The sequence below is a fragment of the Dermacentor albipictus genome, chromosome 6 (assembly GCF_038994185.2).
Source record: "Dermacentor albipictus isolate Rhodes 1998 colony chromosome 6, USDA_Dalb.pri_finalv2, whole genome shotgun sequence".
NCBI lineage: Eukaryota > Metazoa > Arthropoda > Arachnida > Ixodida > Ixodidae > Dermacentor > Dermacentor albipictus.
In genome coordinates, this window is record NC_091826.1 from 104,937,221 (window position 1) to 104,956,349 (window position 19,129).

A 19,129-nucleotide genomic window follows, 5' to 3' on the forward strand; every position below is an offset into this window, starting at 1 on the left:
TTACTGTTTCAATATGGAGGCAGCAGTGCTACGACTCCGGCAATCCATATTTTAGGTATCAGTGCACATTTTACCTGCTGATAACCTGATAGCAGGTGCGGTAAAACTGTATTTTTGCATACGTAACCCGTACTGAAAATGCGATAAATGTAACCATAAAGGTGTATAAAGGTGTACAAAGGTGTGCTTTGTGGTGTGGCTTCATGGCAATGCAGCGCACACTGATGTAGATGGGAAATTTGCATTGCCGTGAAGTCACCCCTCAAGATAAAATTCACATGTAACCCGCACCGATTATTCTGGGGCTTTCAATTACAGTAAAAGCTTGTTAAATCACAACTTGTTAATTCGAAGTTTCGGTTAATTCGAAATAGCCGCTGCACTCCATTCAGCGGTGTATTGAAAGCAATATGTAACACATCCCGCTAATTCACACGGAAATCCGCACCGCCACCGATAATTCAAACTCCGTGCCATCTTGGATGGGAAGAGCGCTAGTGTGCGGGAGCACGTTGGCGATGCAGGCGTCGCTGCGTAGGCCACACAGTTTTGCTTTTTCCATCTGCGGCACTTTGTTTCGGCCCGACTGGAGAGAGACGTATTTGTGCTTGGCCAGGCATGGCCAACACCTCTGTTGCAGGTCGCTTCTCTCCCGTGAGGCTCTGTATAAAGCTCAAGGGCAATAACATTGTTGCTGTGCACTGTATGTGCAAGCAAAAGCTTGCGAGAGTGAGCTGGCGAACGCGCCTCAATCACTTGTGCGCGAGCGAGGAAGGCGTATCTTGAAAGCGATCTGCGATGTGGCCAAACTGTGCGCCCGCATGGGCCTCATCTTCAACGTGATGTGCGATGTTTATGAAGTGCGCGTAGTGCTGGTAACTTCGTATGCGATGTTCTTTCTGCATTTCGTTCGCGTTGAAGGGAGAGCTGTACGGAGGTCAATTCGCTCGCTGCTACTGCTGCGATTCCTTACTCCAGCATTTTTCACTGAGTTTCTGTGGTCATCGAGCGAAATGTGTTTATGTTTTCCTGTGCATGCGTGACGCCATACATGTTGATTTAGTTAGTAAGCAAATGATTTCATGGTCACACGGCCGATAAAACTACTATCCTTATTTCGTATAGCTGTCTACTAATTTGCTATTGCAATCGCTGCTTTGCTTTTCGGGCGAAACTACGACTTTCTTTTTTCTCCGTGCCCATCGGTGCGGCGAACATGCAGACGGAGCAACAGCCATCTTGACGTCGAGCACGTCTCACTGCGTTGGCCGCATCCGGTTACGTTGGCTTCTCCAGTGCTTCGAAGTATAGACGTTCACGCGCCAACGTGATGTAGCGTACGTGCGCGCATGCTCACGCCACGTCGGACTGTATACGTACCCTAACTGAACGAATTTTTTCTCTCACTTTCATTAGTTCAAATTTTGTATTCAGTGAAACCTCGTTAAACTATAGTTGGTCGGAGCTCGGAAAAAGTATGTACTAAACGGTAGTACTGCTTAACCGAACTAACATGAGATTACCCACTTACCTGTTAAAAACGCAACTCAGAGTGTGATGAAAGGGGAAAAAAACATTCAGTATTTATTCACTTCGTGCGACAAAAGTGTTATTTTCGTTTGATGCCGCAGTGGCCTAACAGCGACGACTGCGGCCTCAAACTTAAGCTGTGAGCCAGCTTTTTGGCCAGCCCGCCTTTCTTGGCAAACACACGCATGGCATATTCCTCGTTGGTGTTGCATATTCTCCATGCACAGGCCCAGTCGCACTGCAGAAGTGGCGGGGCACCTTTTTCATTGCAGGGTGCTGTTCTCGTCGCGACGATTGCATTCATCAGGCTGACATAGCGCGCAGCTTCTGCCACTGTTGGGCCTGAACTGACATCTCTTCGCGGTCGCAGCAGCGCTGCTGAGCAACTTCGCACTCCAAATGCCACACATTGTAGTCAACAGTAGATCCCTGTCGCGTGCCAGCACCGACTTCTTTGTATCACGTTCGATAGCACGAACGATGTCTAATTTTTCACCAATGCTGAGCACCCGGTGTATTTTTTTATCCGAGCTTTGGCATGACGCGAGTCCTTTTTTGCATGACGCCACAATGCTCTCTGGCATGGCGCCGAAATTATATGGATGTTGATGTGGCTTCACGCGCAAACACACAGGGCGCTGGAGGCCGTTGTTCTGATACGTGGTTCTGATCTCTGAGGCTTGTTGTTCTGCCGGGCGACCCAATGGAGATGATGCACAGCCGTGTTTGCGTGACAAAAAGTGGAAACACTACGTGTTAACCGATACGTACGCAGTAAGCTGGTACAGTTTATGTGGATACAAAACACATTACGCTCGAGGGTCACTGAATTGGGGATTTGACTATACTACTTCTCAAACGAAACTACTGTTTAAGCGGGTACAGTTTAACGAGGTTCTACTGTAATTCAAATTTTTCCGTGAAATTCAAATTAACGAGCTTTTACTGTATTTGGTATTTCGGGTAATCCCCGCTGAGTCAGAATAATCCATCTGCAACCTGATATTGCCTTTCATTAGTGTGCATGCTTAAGTTTTCTTTCTCGCCTCCCCTAACTGTGCCCTTGCCTTATAATTGTACCACCTTATAACCAAATAAGTAAGGTAAGCTAGGCCCATTCATGATTGGTCAGTGGCGTTTTGCGGACTTTTACCCACTTCATAGCTTTTTCTGAGGATGTAACAAAACTTACTGCATTTACTGCAGCTATTGTCATCATCTCAGTTATTTTCATTAAAATATCTGTGTAGCTGCAAGTGCTGAAATAGCGACACTAGCAAACCCAGAGGGGCGCCAAAGGAAATTGTTAAGTTGAGCTAGAATGATAGAGTGTTGTCTAAAATTCCATCATCGTTTTCTGTGTGCCAATACCTCACATTGTTGCATAGCAAATTGCTGCCGAAATTCCCACTGTGGCTTCACAATTTAAATTGCCCTCACCAAAATGAGCAAGTTGACATAATCTGCACATGACCTCTCTCTATAGCTCTCTGTGAACCATCCAGTGCTGACTTCACATGAGTTACCACAGTTCACGACAGGTGGCGCCATTTTGATTTTGTGTTCTAATCATTTTATCACTTACTGTCTGCTCTCACTACGAATGATGTATTCATTATTACTGAAGCATAATCTTTAAATCTAGCTCAGCGTAATACTTTCCTTTAGGGTCCTTTTAAGGCCCCACACTTTAAAGGCATTAACCTCACCTTTCTCTTTCCTAACTGCTGGTCATCATAGAACCAAAGCGTCACTTGTTTCACTGTGTCTTCCTCTGCGGTGCCTCTGCGTGCAGTGTTCATCTACTCCATCGCTGGCAGCGAGTGCCCCGTCAAGGAACGCATGCTGTACTCCAGCTGCAAACTCCCCCTGGTGGACACCATCGAGACGCAGGTTGGCGTGCCCATCACCAAGAAGGTAGGGGGCCTCCAGCTATCACGTGCTTTCCTGTACACTACTGAAAATTAATAGGCTGTTGTAGAAGAGGGGCCCCGAAAGACAGAGGGCCCTGGAAAACACGGGGCCCTGAAAGACAAGGGGCCCTGAAAGACAAGGGGCCCTGAAAGACAAGGGGCCCTGAAAGACAAGGGGCCCTGAAAGACAAAGGGCCCCTAGCAATCAGCATCTCCTCCTGCCGCGTGCACCGAACCCAAGCAGTATCTTTTCGTTTGTGGGTGCCCCAAACGACCTGCTTTGTGTCATCTTAACGTCACCGTGAGCATCCTAAAAACATGTAAATGCCTTCTCATTAAAATAATCGACTCTCAGGTATTGTTTTCATCCTGTAAAATATTACAGATTTCGTGTTTCGATCTGCGTATTTCAAGACAGCAATGGGATACCAAAGTGGAATCGAGCTAGTGGGGAACGGCGGAATACAATGCCGTGAGAGCAAAACATGACGCTCAGTTCACACCGCCTGTAGCATAGAAAGACAGAATGGTGGTGCGTTTGGGCTATCGCCTATTAAGTGCTTCCAACGGCGCTTTGGCCCATGTGCTGTGAAACAGTTAGATGACGATCCTTATCGCAGTAGTAGAGTTGGCAGTGATAGCTGTGATTGCAACGACCCAGGAGGAAATTTGCTGGCACATGGAGAGCAAAGTAAGTGTGTGTCAGCATTTCCTCGTGACAGTGGCAAGCGAGTACTGTGGGAAAGCTGCTGCGGCGAGTGCCTACTGCTCTCGACTGTGTTTGCCTCACACCTTTTCTTGTTCACATGGGATCTAGCGGCTAGAAAATGTTATTCCGATTTGGCAGTGCACTGAATATTTGTGCCGAAAGATAGCATTTTCTGGGAATATACTAACCAGTAAAACAAAACCGTAACTGCATTAGGTTAATCTACGTGTTCGCTATCACTAATGTAGGTGCCGGGAAATCATACGAAACAGGATCTATCAACGAGGTGCTACTGTACTGAGATTTTACGATAGCATATTGTTTTATGTAGATTTACTGTCTATTCCTCGTTGTACCACTGATATTCTTTTGATGCTATCACTCTTAACAAACTCCCTCCATTGTTGTGGAACCTCATAGTACATCTGGAGATTTGTTGTTCTCTCTAGTAGGCCCATCTGACACTGCAGGACACATGGAATGTATTATGGTTCACCCAAGCAGAAAAGGCTAATAATGTTGTTCTTTATTCAATACTGGATACCTTGTACAAGTCCAAGCAGCGTGGGTAAAAAGATAAACAAAGCAAATACAAACAAAGTTAATAAAGTTTCATAGTATCAAAGTGTGGCGATGTTGATTATTTCAAGCCGCTGCAATGGTTCATTGGCTATGAAGTTCTACTGCTGAGCCAGAGGTCACTAGTTTGATTCCTGGTCATGGCGGCTGCAGGCTGATTTAGTAAAAAAAAAAAATGCAAGAACACTTGTGTGCTTATATTTATCTGCGAATGAGCTCCGTCAATGCCATGCTTTTATCCTGAACTCTGCCCAAAAACGGACAAATTCTTTACTGCAGAATTCTTTGAGAAAAGCAACGCATGCAATAATTGAGGATTTGTTTGTACAAAATTTCACCTAATAATTGCGAAAGTCTAGCATAACCATATAGTTTGTAATATAGTTTGTAATATGAAAAGCACGGTGAAAATTGGAAGAAATTTCCCAGTTTTGTCAACAAGCTGAGCTCATCCTTGGCTGTTTTGCTTGGGTTTAGACGTCATCTATCATTCTCATCATTATTGATTTTTAATGCAAACGCTGGTGCAGTACGTGTTGCTTTTAACCATCATGAGGGGAAACTGCATCCTCTCTTGGTCACAGAAAAGGTCAACAAAATGAGCTGCCCGCTCTTCCCTGCAATTATATCGGTCATTCCACGTCAACAGTCCCAACCATGGCGGTCGAGAAAAATAATGCCGTTCATATAATTACGAGAAAAGTACAGGTATGTAAGCATTACCTGAACAGTATTTCCCCAAAATATTTTGAACGGAAAGAAAGGTTTGCCTACCTGAGTGCCATTTGAATTTCACGAAATGATGGAAAACCAGGTGCAAAAAAACAAATTTGCCAGAAATCGACCATATTGTGCATTATTCAAAATGTAGGGTTTTGTGTTGTGCGAACATTTTTCTTTCATTATAAAACATTTTCACAAAATAACTTCGTGTATTTTACTCCTTAGCACTGAGGTGAAAATGTGAAAATTCTTGTGTTCTTGCAAAATTTTTCACAAGGAAAAAGATCAGGGGAGGAAACCTGGAATTACTTTTATAGAACTGTCACTAAAACTTTCTACCTTCTAAAATTTTATTTTCGCCCATGTGCTGCTCACAAACTCCAAAATGAAAGCCTGAATTTCAGCAAAAATGCTATTTTATTTAGCCAATGTTTTATGCGTTCGGAACGCACTAAGGTGGTCCATGCAAAAATAAGCAGAAAAGTTGATATCATTGATAAGAATAACAGCTTTTGCCACAGAAATTTTAATGAAAGTAATTTGTGTTTTCATTGAGAAAAAAATTTTTGCATTTGAGTCCCACCATTGCATTACTTTGGTTCGTGTTTCCACTTCATCTGATAGCATGTTGGTGGGAAATACAAACCAGAGTGGTGGCACACTGGTCTGTGTGGTGAGGAATAAAAGCCAATAGCACCAGAAGTTCATAAGAATTTGAATCTTGAAGGTATGCTTACATATAGTAGATCGACATTGCGCACTTCCATCCTGCTGGAAGTATACACCCTTTCACTGTTTACAAACATAAGCCCTAGACGGCTTCCGGTTTTGCTCACTGATAGAGCCCACTAAATTTAGCAAGCTAGAAAGGCATTGGCTGTGATATCGAGTAGCGGGAGTGCATTAAAATATAAGCCTGCAGATTTTCAACACCTTTTCTCTGTACATAATGACAGTTTTGCAAGTGAATGTTGCTGTAAGTTATAAAAAAATTTTGTGTATTAGTTTTGAGGCGTAATGCGCATCTTTTTACAGTGGAGCTGTTAGAACCGTGCTGGGTTTCTGTTGACGTTCGCAGAGTATAAAAATAGTATCGTGCGCATTAAAAAGAATTTGCTGAGCTGCGGGAGAGAGAGTGGAGAGAGAGTGAAAGCAGAGTATAAAAGATAGCATAGCATAGCGACGCGGCATGGCAGGGACACAGGTTGAGTTATGTCATTGCTGTCTGATAAAAACCCACATGCTCGCTTCAGCAGATTTCAAGAAGCTACCAGGTACACGGCGTCGGAGCTAGTATGCATCAGAACTAAAGCGCGGTGGTTGCCACCATGTCACGTTGGTGCAGCATCTGGCACACAACACCATTGCATATGGCATCTCAATAAATCGCTTCTGTTGCGGACGGTGCCTCAAATGGCGCACCATCCCAAGTGAAACACCCCACAAAGGAAGACGGCATGGATTTTTCTGAAACCTTAATTTCCCCCAGCTCCGCTGGTCTGTGGTGTTTGCGATAGCAGAGCCACACATGACTAAGTGTGTAGTTTGGCACTACTTTACTGTCCTTCCCGCAGCTCCACTGGTCTCTGGTGTTTGCGATAGCAGAGCCACACATAATTTTTTATCTCAAAACTTGAAAATAGACTTTCTGTACAGTAAAAGGACTTAAAAATCCACTTTGTGTTCAGGGGCAGTAGGCTGATGAGGCCCGTGACCGGAAGTTTCTTGGGTTTCCATTCTTGCTGCTGTTATCGCGCGTGTGAAACCATTTATACATATGCGGCTGCCTACGCGTAAAATGTAGAGTGGGCCACAAATCACTTTCATGAGCATGAACTGGAAGCACCACTTGAATGAAACACGTTCAGTCACTGTGAAACCAGTCAGAACAGGCCAATTATTTGGTGAATATTATTGATAGGGTGCTTTATTGAGCATATTTCATTAGTTCTGTGGTGTCTATACTATTCTTCCTGCTACTTCAGGCCAGATAGACGGTAGTCTGCAAGGTTTTTATTGGTACACAGACCACAGGGCCTTTGTGATGTCACCCCTCGGGAAACCATTTTCACAGAATACTTTTAGTATAAAGGTAGTCTGAGAAAATGAAAGTGATTTTGGCCCACTCTGCCACATAACGCGTAGGTGGCCGCATTTGTGTAGTTCCAGTGGGATAGAAGTGCGCAGTGTTGATCTACCTTAAGTCAGCCTACCTTTAAGATTCAAATTCTTTTGAACTTCTGGTAATATTGGCTTTTATTCCTCGCCGCACAGACCACCATATGCACCACCCTGGTTTGTATTACCCGCCAACCTGCTGTCAGGTGAAGTAGAAGCACGACGCAAAGTAATGCAATGGTGGAACTGAAATTCAAAAATTTTCTTCTCAATGAAAACGCAAATTATATTGATTAAAATGTTTATGGCGAAAGCTGTTATTCTTCTCAATGATACCTGCTTTTCTGCTTATTTTTTCATGGACCACCTCAGTGTCTTACTAACGTCTAAACATAGGCCAATATAGCATTTTTGCCAAATTCAGGCTTTTATTTTGGACCCTGTGAACAGAACATAGGTGAAAATAAAATTTTAGAAGATAGAAAGTTTTAGTGACAGTTCTATAGAAGTAATTCCAGGTTTCCTCCCCTGACCTTTTTTTGTGAAACATTTCTCAAGAACGCTAGAATTTGTGCATTTTCACCTCGGTGCTAAGGAGTAAAAAACACGAAGTTATTTTGTGAAACTGTTTTATAATGACAGAGCAATGTTCAGACAACGCAAAACCCCACATTTTGATATAATGCACAATATGGTCGATTTTTGGTGAATTTGTTTTTTGCACCTGGTTTTCCATCACTTCTTGAAATTCAGATGGTGCTCACACGGGCAAATATTTTTTTACCGTTCAAAAAATTTGGGAGAAATTGTGTTCAAGTAATGCTTAAAATACTTGTAATATTTTCGTAATTTTTTGAGAGAAGTGATTTTTCTCAAGCGCCAGGGTTGGGACAGTTCGCGTGGAATGACCCATAGCTGTTTATGCAGTCACAGATATTTGCACCAAATGTTATTTCTTCAAGCACAGCAAAGGATCCACATTCTTGTACAAAGAGCACTTGCCCTTGCATGGTTTCTTTCTGTACTTGACCATCATTTGCTCTTCCTAGGGCATAGCAGGAATAAGTAAATAAGTAATAAGTAAGTGACAGCACCTGTTCTCAGGTGCTGTCACACTTCAATCTTTTTGAATGTCACAATGACAGGAGCTGTTCTAAGTTGTGCAGCAGAAACCCTGTGTACTCAGCCACGAAAACAAGTGCTGCATGACCTGTCGCTGAGCAGGGCATCATGTTGCACTGATAGAATAGGACACCCTTCACTTTCGGCTTGTAAGATTGGTTTTGTTTGTTTTTTTGTTTATTGACAAAACAATGCTAAAGAGTGGTTTGTCTTGGTGCCAAGGCAAAAGGCGGCACTAAAAGCCACCTGACTAGGCCTTTGACACCAGACAGCACGCGCAGCACACAACATGAGCGCCGCATGCTTTCGAACACACTGCAAAATGTCACACATACAAATTAAAAAGTTACCTCTCAGTCTCTCAAAGGGAGGCGTTTTATTCATTAAGAATAATAGTAAACTGGGCAACTTCGTACTGGTTTATGTTTTAAGATCATGTTTAAGTTCCGTGCCAGTTATAGCACTACCCAAAAGACATATCGTTCTTGATCTCTCTGCTTATACAAGATGTTGTTGGAAAAATGGTTTTGTTATGTCGGCGGGGGCCATTAGAACATTTTGGAGCTCAGGTGAAAGGTGTCTCAAAAGTCCCTTTGCATCGCTTTGTCGGTCTATTGCTTCCCCAGGTGGAAATTGACGACCCGAGCGAGCTGAATGAGGCCTTCCTGATCGATCAGCTGCACCCGAAGCAGAACATCTGCAAACAGAAATTTGCCAAGCCCAAGGGACCGGCCAACCGTGGGGCTCGACGCCTCATCCGGACTACTGATCCCGAAAATTGACGCCCGTGGAGCTGCCTGTTTCTAGGCCCCCGTATTCCGTCTGCCCAGCAGTGCAGTCTGGTGGTGTGGCCTCGGTGTGGCAATGTTGTGAGAAGGACAGGCGGTGCAGCTGCCGAACGTCATCGCCGGCACAAGAGCATAGGCAGGGGCATTCTGCTCTGGCCGATGCATAAGCGTGCAGCTCGTGTCTTCCGTGGTCAGCGCGGATGCGGCACTGCTGCTGTCACACTATGCAACGTTTGCCCCCCTTGATGAAGGCAGTTAGCGTAACCAGCCATCTCACGACTGTGCCTGGGTTAGTACGGGGAAATCTTGTGTTTAGCTAATCATTTGATAAAGAGGAATGAATGGACACAGCCTTACAGTCTTGTCGAGTTTATCTTGGTTAGCCGCCTCGATTGAGTGAAGCTGCTGAAGAAGCGAGCCAGTCACTGAAGTCATTTCTCTTACTTTTTTATGGGTTGGTTGTGTGGTTAGGCAGTATTCATACCATAGACAGTTTGAAAGGGTTTGGTGTCGTCTTCCCTCAAGGCCATCTTCCTCATAGCACTTAATGCTTATAAGATGTTCTGCTACATCTACCATTACAATCGAGACTGCCACAAGCTGGTGCTCAAAAGGTGATCTCCCCAATACACCTCTGTACAATGACAAAAATACCTGAGGAATGAAGTGGGAAAATGGCTTTTGTCACTGGTAAGTTAGTGGAGCGTTATACATGAAGTACACGCTTGCACTTGTGGTGCATACCAGAAGTGTCTATTTATTTTGCAAAGGAAAGCAACAGAAATGCTTCTGTAATCACAAAAACGTAATTCTTCTATGGTTTCTATGGTTTCAGTGATCGTTGGCCACTTTGTTATATATTTGTGTGATAAACTCCTTGTTTCCTGCATTTTTGAATCAGACCTGTGAAATAGGCGTACATACTTGAATTTTGTAGAGCTCTTTGTTTTTTATTTTCATTTCCTGTATCGCATGTGTACAGGTGAATTACATGTCTTGCTGATTGCTGAATTACATATCTTGCTTTGCACTGGAGTGTTGGCCCCCTGGCGAGATAGCTTGTGCCGTGGTGTGGCAAAAACCAGAGTGTGAAGATGTGGTGTCTTGATTTCTTTGCAAGATTTCTAACCTCTTACACTGAAATATTGTGCCACACTTTGTGTCATGCATCTGTGCATGCGTCATAGATCTGCCTGATAATGGTATCTGCCAAGCACTGTTGCGTGCCTTGGCACGCCTTGCGAGAGCAAGAGTTGAGGTTGGGACAGTCACCTTGCAAGGGGTGCTGCACTTGATTAACACAAAATGTGTTTTCTTACATAATGAATTTGCTGCTGTTAAGGTGCCTTTGTCTACAGCTGTTCTAGCATGTTCTATAAAGAACATGGCAATTAAAAAAGCACACCCCCCACAGCCTTGTTGACTTATACCTTTGGGATCTGCCTCGACTGAATGAAGCTGCTCAAACAGCAAGCCTCTCACTGAAGCCACTTCCGACACTTTTCCGGGTGGATCATGCAGTCGGGCAGTATCCATGCCATAGGCAGCATAAGTTTGCTGCTGTGTTGTCGACAGGTGGAAGGGAAAGAATTTAGCAATGCAGTCTGTAAGCTGTGGATGTCATGCAAGGTTAAACTTAATGTTATGCAGAGTCCAAAGGTTCAGTTTTAGATTTTGAATCGACACTGAAGAAAAAAAGTAAAATTGAGCTGTATTAGCCAATTAATCTTTTAAAATGCCAAAAAAATTCCACACTCGCCACAAGAGGAAGTTTGATAATCCGGGAAAGAGTCATGACACTGCCTTCAGGTTGCGACACCAGCTTGCAGTGGCGACGTGCATTACAATGGCTTCTGCTCTGCCCTAGTTAATTTTTTGTTAAGAAAGTTAGGCTAAATTGAATTCTGAGGAAGCCAAATACCGAACTTAGCAAGCTCTGAGAACTGAGCTACAACCGCCCACATACAGAAAATAAAGACTTTGAAATCCTTCACTTTACACCCTTTACACTGGCACATCAATGCTGGGGTCTCAGTACGAAACGTTAAAAAAAACCGTAAGTTCAACCGTTTCCTCTTGTTTACATCTTACTATGAAATTGATGGAGGTACACTTTTGAAACACTGGGTCATCAGTCTAAAACTACTTACCCTCGTATTTAGAAATGTGCCATAACTTGAAGCAACTACATGACCTGCTCAAGTCTGGCTCAAGACGACGCCTGAGGTGAGCATGCCCAGGACACTCATTGCATTTCTTTGGTTAATGTCAGGCATTTGTGTTGAGCCGGACCTGTCCAAGTCAAGTTGTGGCTTCAAATAAACCCATCGGCTACCAAAGCCGACGAACTGCCAAAGCCGGTGATTCACTGGTCGAGGTATGGTTGGTTAAAAAGTCTATTTATAGGTGGTGCGACCGGCATTATACTTAGACCCTTCTTGCGGAGCAGTTTGTTCTAGAGAAACAAGATGGCACTTTTGGCAGCATGTGGCACGTCGCCTCAATGACAGTGCACGAATACGAAACCTTTACCGCTTTTGCCTTGCTTCTGTGCGATCAGCTGTTGGAAATGCAACTGACTTTTTGCTAACGCCCTGTGCTCCAGTCATGCTGGATAGAATCGTGTGTTGAAGACGTGTGCAGTAGTTGGCTGTAAAAATAGTGACTGGCACACTAGGGAGTGGAATGAATCTGTGTAGCGAAGTTCGCGGATCATTACGGCAACTGTCTGTGCATGTTACCAGCACTTTGAGATGTACGGCTTTCTTCGAGGATACAGAAATTTGCTCGTCCTCCAGCATTGCATCGCTAACCTTCAAAGAAAGCTCTTGAGCCCCGGAATGTTCGCAAGAGTGAGTACTGCTCATTAAACAATGACAAAGGGAGTAGCAACACTTCCTGGCATAGTACGTTTCGCGCACACTATCTACACAAATCTACCCAACTGGCATGGAATCCTACGCCACCGTGTCAATAAGTGAGTGGGTGCACACTTGAATATATGCACACCATATACGCACAATAAATTACGGACTACACCGATAGTGCACGAATGGTCAAAGCTGAATGTTTCATGATGGTCCACAAGAGTAAGCGAGTTACTAGCGATAATACATCTTTGCTAAAAGGTGTTGCAATGTACAGAACGACTACGTTTCAAGCTTTGCGTGCAGCAGGAACAAATCTATTGGAGCTGACCACACCCACGAGCGATTAGGCAGAAAGTAATCAGGTAACGACCGCACCAAGCAAATTTACTAAATCACAAATGTGCCAAGCCGCTGTCTCAAAATATTTGCCAACTAGAGAACGAAGAGCAAAACACATTAATCCTGACACAATTCGTGAGTGGACAGTTTGGATAGCTTGGAATACATATTTATAGCCCCACTTTTAGAACAAGCACCATATGTGCTGCTAACGCCGTTTGGACATCAGCTCCGAAAGCACTTCTGCATGTTCTCTGAAGCTGCGGCCAAAAGCTTCGTGTCGTCTACCGAGTCGCCTTCTGCGATCTCTCCGGAAACAGATTCGCTAAGCTGCACAGGCGTCGTACACACCCATTGTAAACACAGAGGCAATGGAGGCAGTTGAGGCAAACAATGAACGCATTGCCATGTGATCAAACGTGGCAGCGCCCACGGGATCGCCGCGAAAAGGGTCGGTATACATTTTTAAAATGTTCCCAATAGATTACACTGCATGTCGAGGTTAGATGTTAAGGATGTTCAGTATTTAGCGGAAACTGCTGCAGTGCCCGTATGGGTAAGAATAATTGCCATGGAAGGCCCTGCAGAGTGCATAATATTTGGTAGCCCATGGGTTGAGGTGCATTTTTGATTACGGGGCTCAGTGTTTCGTTTTATTATCCCTTTAAGAGTGGTTTTTACGGCACTGCAGAAGTTCTTACGGTTTTTACTTGTCTGTTTGTGTAAGAAATGATAAGCAGAGCCTGTCTGTACCTGCAATGTCCTAGCATGATGGAAATTGTATTATCTTGCAACACGCTCGCATTGTTCTGAAGCACCCTACATCATAATCTCAAAATTCCGAAAGCATTTTCTATGCACCATCGTGCTCTTGAGAACTAATTGTAGACCCTTTGAGTTTGGTGGTTGAACTTCACAGTATGGTTTTGTCAAGTTCAGTTTCAAGGGAGAAGTATCGTCTCTTACCATCACAAATGGAAGTCAACAACAATGTCAACAATGCGTCTTAGTCCAGATGTTGAAAACACACCGTCTCCCCGTCGTAAGATACTATGTGAACAGACGTAAACCTGTAGCCTGCATCACGGGTACCATGCGGTTGATGCTTATAGTTGAAGTCCACAGAACCAGAGATCGGTGATGCGTTCAAATGGTTGTGCTTTTTCTCAATAGCACCAACACAGTTTGGAAAGTTCCATTTCCACACAAACGGGGCCCGGTGTCACCTTATTCACACATAGCCGCAGGACAAACTGCGTGAAGCTTGGCTCGCGAAACTCGGAACTGGTAAACAGCCATTGGCTACAACTCGGGTATGCAGCAAGCACAGACGCGAGAAAGATTTCTGTTATGCATGGCACCGGGACTGCGATGTTTGGTGAGTAGCTGAAGACGCACACGGAGACGCTCGCCCGCGCCTGCTGCCCGGCTAATGACATGATGGTTTGGTCTATGAACTTGTTGATGCTAGATACTGGCAAGTTCACTGAAATGGAAAGGTAGCGGTAAAAAGCACATTAAAAAAAAAGGACATGGCATATGGTCATGCTTGTGTTATGAATTAATGCACTGGATTACAAAAAAGAAGCAGCGCGAAATCGCAAGCTGACAAGACCGATAAACATGCAGTGCGACGTAACACGAGAAATAAAATTGAAACGTCCAAGAATTTTGAAGAAAAAAAAAATGGCTGTGGCTTAGCTAAGGTTAAGCCCAGGATGCGAAGCATACTAGCCTTTATTTTAACGAGACAGCGTTAAGGAGCTCGTGTCGCAGAAAAGCCGGTGTCGTCGGCGTCGGCTCAGGCGTGCGGCGCTTGCTCAGGCGCACATTTCGTTGTCGCGCCGGACGCTGCGTTGCTCGACGCTCACCGCGTCCGATGCGGGGGGCGACGGCGCGAGTTGGAGCCCCGTTTCTCCTCTGTCGTGACGTCATGGTGACACGTGGTATTGAAGGCGACACCGCCGCGCCTGAGGAGCTGGGTTGAGCTCTCGAGCGACGGCGCGAGTTGGAGCCCCGTTTCTCCTCTGTCGTGACGTCACGGTGTCACGTGGTATTGAAGGCGACACCGCCGCGCCTGAGGTGCTGGGTTGAGCTCTAGTAATATGCTTCGCATAAAAAGAAAGTCGTCACGACACCACATCACAGTGGCCGTTAGTCTCTCTAACGAAATTATTTTTGAACAGCACTGATAGTGTCCACGCAGCTGTGGTTTCTTGTGTACTGTTGAGTGCTCATACATATTCTGCGGCCTAGGTGACGTAGCGGAAAGGTGACGGCGCGGTGCGAACACGCGCTCACAGCCAAACATTGTGGGCGGACATGCATGCAGACGCGCAGTCTGTAGCTGCGAACCCGTGCGATCGCTGCATTGAGGCTTCATTCTGTTATGCTCCATTTGGTTATACAGACAGCCCACTATGAGAACATGCTCTCGGCGTTTGCCTACCTTTCACGCAAGAAGCCGGTTCGGGAGACTCCATCGCGGCCACCGCGCACAGTGGTGTTCGGTGAAGAGATGGCGTCTGTAAACGATTCTATGCTTTCAGCTTGCTCAAGATTATTATTTCGTCAGTAAAAAACTTCCCTCGTTTTAATACGAGGGAAGTTTTAATACGAGGTTAGCCTTCCTGGACATAAATGTCCAGGAGGGCTGCCGCGTGGTGTTTTTATTGAGCGCCGTAAGCCAAATGTGTGAGGAGCGCGGCGCGTAACTCACAGGCTCCTTTACATGGGAGCCTTGTGTGAGTAGGACAATATACATGGAAATCTCAAAAGCATAAGAGCAACAATGATTGAAGAAAAATTTTACACAACTGGTAGCGACAAATGCCAGACATTATTACTCTTCAAATCAAAGAAAGCAGTTATACAAATTTTAGCTTTTAGAATGTGGCTATATAAAAACGGAACACAACTCGGCTCTAAGCTAAAGAAGAGCACATTTTCATATTATAGAGCAGGTTTATTGGGGTTCGTAGCGACCGCCGGTTCTACGATGCACCGAGCACAGTCCCCGAGCTCGAGCCTCTGCTGCGCGCTTGATGCTGCCGATGCTGCTGACTGCGCGCGCGTTCCTCATCTTCGCCCCGCGGAAATAAAGGAGCCATCCTGGCGACTTAGTTTTCTGGAAGGATGGCAGAATTGTGATACGGCTTGAGACGCTGAACGTGAACGACTTCGCGGTTACGACGTCGCATGTCGGACGGCGGCGTTAGCGGCTCAACCAGATAATTAACGGGTGATGTTCTCTCGAGAACGCGGTATGGACCGTCGTACTTCGGAAGGAGTTTTGAAGCGAGCCCAGGCGTGCGGTGTGGCACTAACAACCAGACGAGAGCGCCCGGCAGAAAAGTGGGAGTCGAGTTCTGGGCATCGTGAACGGCTTTTTGGCGGTTCTGGTCGTCCGAGGTGAATCGGCGGGCAAGCTGGCGATTCTTGTGCTTGTCTGGCGGCTTCCGAGATCGGCAGGAGGCATTGGGCAGGCATTCAGATGGGTCCGGCCGGATGGATGGATGGATGGCGGCTATACCCTTTGTAACGGGCGGCGGCTGGCGCCACCTAGCCTTTTGCTCCCCCCTCCTATTTTATTATTATTTTTTTTTTCTATCTTTATATCCTCTTTTTTTTCCCAACCTAGTTTTTACTCCCCCCCTCCCCAAGATAACTATCTAAAACAGTAGAGGAAACATTTTGTCCCCGATTTATGTTATTATCTATCCCTTGACTTCCTCCACCAATCCTCTAGCCTCCCCTTCGTTACTGCCACTCTTTTCTCGTCTATTTGCCCTCGTTCCCCGGGAAAACCTCATGCCCCTTCCATATCTGCCTCTGTTCCCTCTGCCAGGGTCGGGCGAAGGGCTGTGCATCTCAGCACTATATGTTCAGTGGTCTCCATTTCGGCTCCGCAAGCTGCGCACCGAAGGTCCACGTCTTCAAATTTATCCCTGTATGTTTTCGTCCTCAAAACCCCCGTCCTAGCCTCGAATAATAGTGAGCTGCCCCGCGAGTTATCAAATAAGAGCTCTCTCTTAATCTCCTGTTTTTGTGACCTATACATTGATAGCGATGGCTTTCCGAGCATTCTTTCTTCCCACATTTTTCTTTCCGTCTCCTTCACCTCCTTTCCCACACTAGAACCACTTTGGATCCCCTCCCTCGGCTGTAGGTATCTATTCCTCAGCTTCCTCGTTCGGAGTGTCCACTTTGTGTTCAAACTTTTCATGTACAGATATTTGTACACTTTTCCTGCCCACCTTTTTTCCTCCAGTGCTGAGAGTCTCTGTTCAAATTTTATTTTACTTATTGCCTCTCTACCTTCAAATGACGTCCATCCCATGTCCCCCTGCACTCCCTCATTAGGGGTGTTCCCGTGTGCTCCTAAGGCCAACCTGCCTACACTTCTCTGTCTCGTTTCCATGCATGCCTGAACTTCCGATTTCATGCACAGTACTGAATTTCCGAATGTGAGTCCAGGTACCATAACCCCTTTCCATACGCCCCTAACCACCTCGTACCTATTATAGTTCCAAAGTGCCTTGTGTTTCATTACAGCCGAGTTCCTTTTCACTTTTTCAATCAAAGTTTTTTCCTGTTCTTCCAAGTACTTTTTGCCCTCGTTTAGCCATATGCCCAAATACTTGTATTTTTGAACATGATCAATCTTAGTGCTTTGTATTTCCAATGGTTCCCCCCTTTCTGCATTGTATACTATTACCCCAGACTTCTCTCTACTGAATTGGAGTCCCAATTTTTCTCCCTCCTCTCCACATATGCTCATTAGTTCCTGTAGTCCTTCTCGGGTGTCAGCAAGCAGTACTATATCATCTGCATACATCAGTCCGGCTAGTACTTGAACTACCTTCTGCCCTTCCAGCATATAGCTTATGTCGGTTCGTATTGTGCTCTGTTCTAGTCTCTTTTCCATTTGGCTCATGTAGATCATAAAAAGCAGAGGTGACAATGGACAGCCCTGTCTGAGACCGCTTCTTATTTTAGCTGGCTTTGTAGTTTCCTCATCCCATGTTATCTCTACCTCATTATCTGTATAAACTTGTTGTAGGAACTCTATCATCTTTCTCTCTAGACCATATTCCCTCAACTGGCTCCATAACTTTTCTCGGTTTACATTATCATAAGCTCCTCTAATGTCTAAAAAGGCTATCCATAGTGGTTTCTGCCTGGCTGTCGCTATCTCTATGCACTGTGTTATAACAAATAACTTATCATCTAGCCTTCTGTTCCTTCTAAATCCATTCTGCAGTTCTCCCAAGATCTCTTCTCGTTCTGCCCATTCCTCCATTCTCTCCTTCGCCATCTGGGCAGAATGGTGTCGATGGTGTGCGAAGGATGACGGCCGTAAAGAAGGTAAAAGGGTGAGAATCCGGTAGTGGCGTCGCGGTGTTGTAGGCGTACGTGACAAACGGAAGAACTAGGTCCCAATTAGAGTGATCAGGTGAGACATACATGGCGAGCATGTCACCAAGAGTTAGTTCGATTAAAGCGCTCCGTGGTACCGTTAGTCTGTGGATGATAAGCAGTGCATTTACGATGAACAATAGCGCATTCAGCAAGCAGTTGTTCGATGACTTCAGATAAGAATTGGCGCGGCCTCTGTCGCTTAAAGCCTGTTTCACATGATGCGATTTTCGTCGCACCGGAAGTGCGATTTCCGTCGTTTGCGATGAAAATCGCAGTCGTAGTGCCGACCCCCCGATTTTCGGCTGCGACCAACCGGTTGGTCGCACAGTCGCACTGTCGCACCGATCGCTGCGATTTTCCGTCGAAATTGCGCGGAGAGCTGTCAACGGAGCTATTTCGCCGGTTTGTTTTGAAAAAAAGGCGCCTCGCACGACAAGTGCAATGCGCGGAGACGTGGATAGTCGAATTCGGTACGTACGCGAAGGGAGAATAAAAAACTTGTACCGCAGATTGCATTCTCCGATTGCTATGCGTTCGTTGACACGCTACACAGCAAATGAAGTGCATTTTCACGTTTGCTTCGTACGCCTTTGCGAGTTGTCAGTGCTAAGAAGTGTTCGATCCCCAGCAGACGACGAGGTCGTCACAATTTTCTTTTGTTGAGTAGCATGCAAATTCGCGCTTACGGAGCAGCTTGAATTATTTCAACCTCGGCAAGGGCAAATGACAAGACAGCAAAGTACCCGAAGTTTCAACGTTGCGCTGAACGCGGTACCGTTCAGTTGCATTTTCTTGTCGGTTTTCAAGCACGAATTTCCCGATGCATCTTGAAAGCTTATCTTGCCTCTTATTAAATTTGACAGAGCAAAAGTGTAGGCTATCGTAATGAATTTGCTACGATAGCATTAAATCCGTGGCTTGAATAAAATATTACATGCACGTTTAGTTGCACCTCTTCTCTGGAGAATTTTTTTTTCTTGCACAGAAACCAATAAACATTGACTATGTTGCGGACTT

At 45.3% G+C, this 19,129-nt stretch overlaps 1 protein-coding gene across 1 annotated transcript in view; it reads left to right on the forward strand.

The window, feature by feature from the left end:
- Positions 1–10,512, forward strand: part of twf (twinfilin actin binding protein) — a 40,944-nt gene extending 30,432 nt beyond the window's left edge. The window contains exons 7-8 of the mRNA XM_070541205.1: positions 3,326–3,447; positions 9,321–10,512. Of these exons, the coding sequence (XP_070397306.1) occupies positions 3,326–3,447; positions 9,321–9,476 (278 nt within the window). The 3' untranslated portion in view covers positions 9,477–10,512. The remainder of the gene's footprint in view (positions 1–3,325; positions 3,448–9,320) is intronic.
- The last annotated feature ends 8,617 nt before the right edge of the window (positions 10,513–19,129 follow it).